We start from the raw sequence: 8,557 nt of genomic DNA on the forward strand, positions 1-8,557 counted from the left end.
GAAAACAAAAATATATGTTTTGACTTTTGTTGTTGTTGAGGTTATAATTTTATTCAGTCTCATGAAAATTATGTAAAATTTATAGACAAACCTTCAAATTGTTTTAATAATGTCCTACTTGCTACGCTCTGTTATTTATCAACCAAAAAATCTCCTTGCAAGATGTTACAATAAGATTGTAATGACTGATGATGGTTCTACAATAGTTGCTCTTCATCAAGAACAAGAATTTCCCTATGAGTTCTCAAAACCTTTACCAGAAGATTTAAAAGAAGATAATAGTGTGTTAAGAATGAGTGATTACAAAGAAGTAAAAAGGGTGTTTAAAGATGTGAAACCTGAAATAGCAAGACAGCAGTTAGCTTCTTTAACTTTAACGACAACACATCGTTGGTTCCCCAGAGCGAGAGATAAGAAAGCTAAGAAAGGTGAAATGAATCGACCATACTTATAGTTATTTTATATTATTAATGAAATTGTAGATTTGTAACTAATAAATATTATAGTATCCTAGTTATTGTTGTTATTTTATCATTATTTTCCTTTGTTTTTGCGCAGATGTACTATGCAGATTGCCATCAATCTTCAAAATGTCAATCAATTACCTATAATCTATACTAATATCATGTGAAAGTAACTATACTTGTCCTCCTGTTTCTTTTTCATGGCCAAACTACTGAATGAATGGATCAAGCGTAATCTCCAAAGAAGGATATAAACCTGTACATGATGACCAATTCTAAAATTTAAGCAAATCCATAGATAAAAACTAATTAATCATAAATTGCACTTCGCTTGATATTAATTAAGATATAAATTTTAAAGTAATACTAAATGGATTATAATTAAAACTATCAATTTTTCTACCTCACGCAAAACAAACCCCGTTAAAGTATAAGAAAAAGACATCAACTGCAACTACAACTATAATGTTTGTGTTATTTTATTAAAATGACAAAATAATTTAAAAGCAATTACATTTTTAATTAATTATTGCAATTATACAATTTACCATATATCAATAATTCTTCTATAGGTCCATTAAATTTAAATAAAACCAATGTTTTTCTATTGTGGTGACTGGACAAAATTTTGTACCCTATTCAAGGTCTGAATAAAACTTTACTTCTTCATTATATAATGTTACATAGAACATTTAAATTATAATTAGTAGAGGATATTAATTAAAAACTATATTAATATAAATAACTTTATTTTCAATAAATAGTATTACAATTAATAATTTTACATTTTCTTATTAATGTTCTATGATTGAACCTAACACTAAATTATACAGCAGGTAATACCTTTACATGATGACAATACAATCTTTGACATTCTTAGCATATTACAATAACAGTTAACAACATATTTGGACTCATTTCATCATCTTTCACTTGAAAAAGATTATCTACCATAAAATATTTATCACAGTTACAAAAAAATGTTTTAAAAATTTAAATAATATGGTTGTTTTAAATAAGTTTACCTATATAGATAATAAATATTTCAACTAAACTTAACACCATCAGTAACTAGCTCAGCTATTATATAGGCAACACAATGACTCAATAACAAGCTATGACAACTATTTTAAAGATAGAATCCTTTACACATAAAAATATACTTCAAAAAATAATTGAAAAAAAAAAAGCTTATCGAGTATTCAATCCATTTTTCAATATCACAACAGTTGCCCCCTTGTACTTTTATCGGCTACATAATATTACACTGGATGCAAGTTTTAGACCTGCACAAGCCTCAAACCACATTTAAAATCTATTATTAATATATAATGTAACTACATTCTTTGAATGTTATAATTCTTATTATGATTCAAAAATACCATACTCTGACCCTATATTTAATTAAAATGTGAAAATATTTATATAGCTGTATAAAGACTATTTTAATAGAATATATTTTATACATTGTATGGCTACAAAGATTGTTAAATAATTTCTAAATTCTATATGGCATTAATGCAATAACTAAATCACTTATCATTATCACCATAATCATCATTAATTAAATTGTCAATGAAAATTAATACAATTACAAAAGTTACTAAAAAGAACCAAAAGGCCAACCAACAATCACAATTGTTTTAATCCTGACAGGCATAGACAAGTCTAAACTAATTGAAATATTATTTATGACTTCCACAATCAAAATGCTATTAACTTGAATGCAGTTATTGGTATACGCCTATTTTTACTGATATATGGGTGATAATTTAGGTACACCGTTGTATGAAGGCCTGTTATAAGACAATGTTGGACCCAAACTAATGTGCATTTAAACTATTAAAAAAAGACTATAAACAAAATAAAAATCTGTTATAATTAACTTATTGGGTAGAATACATATAAAATATTTCATTATAGGTAATAACATGAAGGAATTGGAATAACTCAGATACTCTACAGTAGCATATTTATAGATGACATAAACAAATGAAAGTGATTTTATTTGATGTTAATGAAAAGGTGATATCAAAAATAGAATTAGAACAATGACACACGATGCGTGTGCAGCCAAATATCACAAGTTGGCAACGAGACCCCAACAGTGAGTGGTCACGGCCGGCTGTTTGTGTGCGTGCCTTTGCCTGACGCACACAGAGGACATCGCACGCACACGCACACGTCCGCTACACATAAACCATCATTCTAGTCCCATAATAGCCAGTCTTGAAGAACTTAAGTTATTCCTGGGATAACAGGTTTCGCCCAAAACGTCATAAGTTACATAACATTTCATACTTTTAAAATTACATCGCGGTCGTTCTTTTAAATGTGATATTAATTATGGGCAAACCTTTGTGATAAAATTCTTACCTCTGTTTGTATCGTAATTATCGGATAAAGATTTTTTTCACAACTATAAGGCTAGTAAATTGTACTATAGTAAATCTTATGTTTGATCACTGGAAGCAATGAATTTTATATATGCATATGTTGGACACAGTGATATTACAATACTAGAGTCAAAGTTAACAATATAAAAAATAACAGCAGTTTTATCTATCAATAGTAAAATAAAATGGCACACGAGAATATTTTCAACATTCCATAATAAGTATTTTTAATTTTTCTCTGAAAAATATACTATTTCTTAAGACCAGACGAAGTTATACCATCTGATCCATAATCGATCAACGAAGGAAAACTTTGTACTTGTACATACAATAACATTTAATATAAGATTTTAAAACAGTTAGAAAAAATTGTTACATTCGCTCATTTCAGTTTGTAAACTCGAAATCGTTGTTCGATAGGACCAAATCAGTTGCGTATTCAATATCGGCTAGAGTAAGCTCGGTCGAGACTTCGCACGCGTAGATGAGAAGTGCCGTAGTCGAGAGACCAGCTGTAGAGGGGCGGCAGGGTCTGATGTCAGCGCACCCGACACACGCGCAGTTCCCTGTCCAGTTCTTGCAGCTGGCGGATGAAGCCGTCGTTGGGGTGAATGTCGCGCCGGGAGCGAACCAGGGCGAGCGCCTCAGTCAAGGTCATGCCTCGTTTGATCATTAGGAAGGCGATTGCGCAAGTAGCCGACCTTGAAACACCCATCATGCAGTGCACGAGCACGCGACCTGTACCAGTAACCCAGTTCTGTGTCTAATTTTAATCCATTACTCGGCTAAGGTTGCCAACTTGTTGAAACGAACTCATTCAAAAAAAAATTTAATTAACGGATTGCACTTTTATCGGTAAGTGTTGATTTTTAAAAGAAATCATAAATGTATAAATTAATATAAAATTAGTAAGTTAACATAAAACAAGAAGAATTTTGAATTAATACATATAGTACGACACAAATAAGATGTAGCATCGGAAAATGCAATGGAATGAAAATAAAACCGATTACTGTCAATTTACACAACCAATAGAAATAGCTCTCTATCGCGCCATTAGACGCTATTCGTCACTATAGATTAACGCGTCAGAGAAAGCAAGTGCATGTAAATCGACGCATCAAATTGATGAATATATTAGGTCATATGATATTACAAGTTATTACATTTGTGCAAAGATCATATTCGCATAAGAAATAAATATTGATAATTTGGGATAGCGTACTTAATTCGGATGCGATCGGTTTTACGAATTTTGCCGATGCGACATCTAAGTTGTGTCGTACTATACATACATACATTAACAATCACATATTACTATAATGACTTGAATTACAGTTAAAATTATTTTTAAAGTATTATCGTTTTCAGATATTTGGCAACCCTAAATTAAACCACGGTGTAAGTGTACATTCGATATACAATCGAACGTCATATTTACGTATGAAGAAAAAATACTCCTTCTGTATCTGTATGACAAATAATACTTGTGTAAGTGCAACTGAAATTAAATATAGTTTAATCTTATTTGCACGTAACAACAACGACCTTACAGAAGCAGAAGCTTGCGTTATTGGTATTCATTCGCGAAATAAGATGGTCCATACCAGTTATTTTTTTACCATTAATTTACTATTTTTAATGGACAGTCAATGTAACTATCCACCTTGTCTGTGCCACAGTAGGAAATAATTTATACTTATGTATGTATGATCTCTATAAGTTTGAAAGATATTAAATCATCAAAGTACCTCCACGAGATATTCCCTCATCGATGAAGCTGGCAGCAATATGGAAGTACTTAGATATATCCGTCGTCGGAAGATCCATCAGTTGGAAACCCTTGTAGCGTAGGCCGGGACAATCGCGATAATAGAGATGATCTGTGTCCACTTGGGTGTATCGCTTGCCTTCAGCCGTGTTTAGCACGTAGTTTATACCCATACGCCGCAGAAAGACCTTGTCTTTCGCTGCCACCCTTTATACAACAAACAAATGGATCTTTTATGATAAACCAAACTTTTCTTCACCTTTTTTCTTCATTGTACTATAAATAAAATCATTACTATTGTTTAAAAATAATCAAACCGCCTCCATAAATGTCTATTATTTGTACCAGATGTATAGAATGTAAGTTCAAAGAATTACTTCATAGGTAATCAATCGATGTATAAATTGAGCATTATATTTTAAAAAATATATCATCGTGTTAAAAATCGATACTTTACAGAACTTCCCGTGTCACATCCTTATTCTTCACCGTCACCCTACAGCAGGGATATGCGCAATATCTCCACAATAACTCGACCTAAATTACCACCGATTACAGCGACATACAGTTGCTTAAATATTTTTATAAAAGTTTGAAGCGGTTGTTTCAATAATTTAGACTAAGCATATTCGTCAATACCTACTTATAACTCAATGTCCTGAGCTAGATCTTAATTTAAAGCTTTCTATACGAGAAAATATTCAGTCTGTTTAATGCAATTAGATTGGGATTGAGTTTTGAAATACTGATTGCGAAGTATGTACGTAAGACGACGTAATTACATACGATACACCTATCTTCCCCTTCAATCAACCCAATTAAACAAATCGGCAAAACTAAATAAGTATAGTCTACATTTATAGAATTAAAACAACTATCAATTGTATAGAAAACTTACAAATATATTAAAATTTAGATTAGGCCTCGACGGTTAACAGTATAAGACATTTGAAATGTATAACTCCGACGTATTAATAGTGTTAATGTGTCATAATATATGATATTAATTAATAAAACTTACGCATCTCCGACGAACAGACCCGGATATACTTCATTTACGTCCGGCGTAGGGCTGTACGTGACGCCCAGGCCAGTGTAGGGCCGGGATCGAAAGGACGAGACCGAACTCAACACCGGAGACGGCGTCGAACCATAGCTCTATTCATAAAACGCATATTTAATAAAACCATATAATTAATTGACACATTTATTATTAGTCACATCATATAAATTAAATGTTATTGTCATGCATCTAAAAATTCATTGTTTATCATTATTTGATTCAATATTGACATTTATAAGCAAGGCACACATTTAAAAATGTTTTTATTTATATTAACATTAAATATATATCAACCACGGCTATTACTGTCCAAAATGACAATAAATACACATTTATTAATAATATATACATATTTAATTATACACTATTAACTATACATATTTATCCACAAGAACTCATGAAACCTACTGCATATTTATAAGATTGAAGTTATTCCCAAGTCTACCTAATTTTAAAAAACACCTTATTTATCAAAATCCACAATGTTATAAATGGAATGAAATGGAAAAAGATTCAAAGAAATTGCTGATTGAAAATATTTATAAGGAAATCCAGATTTTGTAGATCCAAAATGGTCCACTAAATATATTTTTTTTAATATATGATATGCGAACCAGCAACCAGCATCATGTGTTTAGTTTGTTAAAGAAAACTATTAAGGTGCATGATATCGCCACATGTGTGGCATCACAAGTGGACTAACTTGCTAAATATAATATTTGTCTAATGTGTTTTTTAAGTATTTTTTTTAAATATAAAAATGAGTAATAATGTTAGTTCAAAACATGCACAAAATAGCTATAGCACACTATATGTCAATATGATTTCAATAAAAATTATATCATATCATATATAACATGTAAAATTCATTGAAATAATAAAGAATACAATCCTACTGTTTTTTACAACAGTTTGAAGGTATAGAGGGCCGTTTGGTTCAATCAATCGTAATGCTTTAATAAATACCATTAATGTCCTTAGGTAGGAGCCTACTCGCTGTTCATTAGCCGCAGAGTAAGAAGGATATCTCGGATATAGAGAATACTGTCAATAACAGAGATTGTTTATGAGAAAAGTATGATAAAGGTATGACATATTATCTATCAACTGTAATTATTTGCATGTGAAAAATGTAAATCATGGTAATCACTAACTGATAGGTCTCTAAAATTATAAATTGACTGATTTTTATTATAAATATTTTTAAGTTAATTTGTAGGCGTAAAACGATCTCTCAGAAGTTTGACTTAATATATAAGATTAGCTTTACATTTTAATTTATTTAAATAATTTTGAAGAAAATATAATTTCTATGATTGGATATGGATTAAAATTTTGTATTAGAATTTAATTTATTCAGTAGCATTGATTGGATGTTATTTAAATTATCAACCATTATTAAATTAAATTTAAAAAAAACAAATATTATATTTTATGCAACCATGTTGATTGATTTAAGTAATTAATATTTAAATACAAATATTCATACTCTAAGTTTCTTCTTACGTATTTATATTTAAAGACAAGAAGTAACCCTTTAAATTTAAATCGATATTAAAACTATAAAATATATGCTAAGGAAAGTAGTATTTTACATTAATCGTTTATCAAAAATATATTTAAGCATAGGAAATATAGGAGCAAATATACACTTCGCTACTTAACAAGTGCGCATAACAATGATCATATTATATTACGATAGAAAAACGATATGCCTCCTTTAAATGGACTAGTGTTGACCTTGACTGGATGACTATTATGATGCAAAAATAAGCCCAGGCCGACGCGTATTATCTATTTTTAACTTTTTTCTCAATTAATTAAATATAAGAGAGATAAATTGAAAATTACCATATGTACTAAATAAATAATTATTATAGTATACTCACGGTATCTCGGTAGCTCATTTTATTTAATTTTCCGGCACCAAAATTAATAATATGCCGGTTCAACTTTTAATAAATTTGTAAAACAAGCAACTAAACTATATTACAGATCTACCAATAATAATTACAGTAATTCTCCTATACTAAGTTAGATGCTATTTTTAGCTAGCGTTCATGAAAAACACTAGCTCTCAGACGGAAAATGGTAACAAGAACAACATTCAATGAAAGATTTTCTTTCATAGCGAACTACAAAACACAAAATTCATGACGTTGCCAACTGCAAAAAATATTTTCCCTTTATGATTGTTTGTAATATTTAAAAACATTTTAGTGCAAAATATATAACAAGACTAAGTATTACTCAAAATTATAATTGGTTTTATATAAAAATATACTTATATTAACCTTAATTCCGGAAAAACCAAATATTTAACAGAATTTGGTAAAGTTTAAGTCGTAGTAACAGCTGATGCTAAGTGCAAATATATCACAACTAGTAAAACTATCATATCAATCAAATTAATTCGATTTTAAACGAAATAAATAAAGTAAAGATTATTATAATGTAATACAACAGCTTAAATATCGGAACGAAGTAAGCATTTGAATAGTAATAGCCATTTGGTTTGTTTGTCTCTACACTACTTATATAGATCAGCGAAATACTATTGACTCATTTTGAATTTTACTCATACGAAGTCAGAACGAAAGCATATACTGTATAAATTTCCAAATATTTGTTAACATAAATAGATGTTCATTATCTATGTTCTTTAGAGAGGAGCAATATATGTTGATTTATGTCATAAATCGAAATATCGAGTAATAATCGAAGTAACCGAATAATGTAGCTAAATTAACTTATTAAATGTCTTATATTCTTCTTCAGTACAAAAACATTCAACTAATAATAAATATGTTTATTTTATTTCCCTAATCATTAAAAATACTTTTTTTATTATCAATACTTGATC

General features: G+C 29.6%; 2 protein-coding genes across 3 annotated transcripts; one reads left to right on the plus strand and one right to left on the minus strand.

Moving 5' to 3' along the window:
* Window positions 1–11: 11 nt before the first annotated feature.
* On the plus strand, window positions 12–511 carry LOC124544487 (39S ribosomal protein L42, mitochondrial). Its single transcript, XM_047123071.1, has one exon. The coding sequence runs from the start codon at window positions 110–112 to the stop codon at window positions 452–454; it is 345 nt and encodes a 114-aa protein (XP_046979027.1). The 5' UTR covers window positions 12–109; the 3' UTR covers window positions 455–511.
* Window positions 512–1,196: 685 nt separating this feature from the next.
* On the minus strand, window positions 1,197–7,845 carry LOC124529764 (dual specificity phosphatase 29-like). 2 transcript variants are annotated; one of them, XM_047103672.1, is made up of 5 exons: window positions 7,584–7,845; window positions 6,661–6,738; window positions 5,653–5,789; window positions 4,612–4,838; window positions 1,197–3,598 (listed from the first exon to the last, which is right to left on the minus strand). In XM_047103672.1, exons 1-5 carry the CDS (start codon window positions 7,599–7,601, stop codon window positions 3,399–3,401), a joined length of 660 nt encoding a protein of 219 aa, XP_046959628.1. In that variant the 5' UTR covers window positions 7,602–7,845; the 3' UTR covers window positions 1,197–3,398. The 2 variants fall into 2 exon arrangements, with proteins under 2 accessions (XP_046959628.1, XP_046959633.1); XM_047103677.1 differs by lacking the exon at window positions 6,661–6,738 and having other exon boundaries at window positions 7,584–7,834.
* Window positions 7,846–8,557: the final 712 nt, after the last annotated feature.

This window comes from Vanessa cardui, chromosome 1, assembly GCF_905220365.1.
Source record: "Vanessa cardui chromosome 1, ilVanCard2.1, whole genome shotgun sequence".
In the NCBI taxonomy this organism is placed as follows: domain Eukaryota; kingdom Metazoa; phylum Arthropoda; class Insecta; order Lepidoptera; family Nymphalidae; genus Vanessa; species Vanessa cardui.

Bases quoted from the DNA above. Each gene is read 5' to 3' on its own strand.
- LOC124544487 (XM_047123071.1), top strand. From the start codon at position 110: ATGTCCTACTTGCTACGCTCTGTTATTTATCAACCAAAAAATCTCCTT.
- LOC124529764 (XM_047103672.1), bottom strand. The intron at 5,790-6,660 runs GTATTTATTAAA...TTTTATGAATAG, and splicing joins CCTACCTAAGGACATTAATG to AGCTATGGTTCGACGCCGTC. The intron at 4,839-5,652 runs GTAAGTTTTATT...TGTTGTATAAAG, and splicing joins GGTCTGTTCGTCGGAGATGC to GGTGGCAGCGAAAGACAAGG.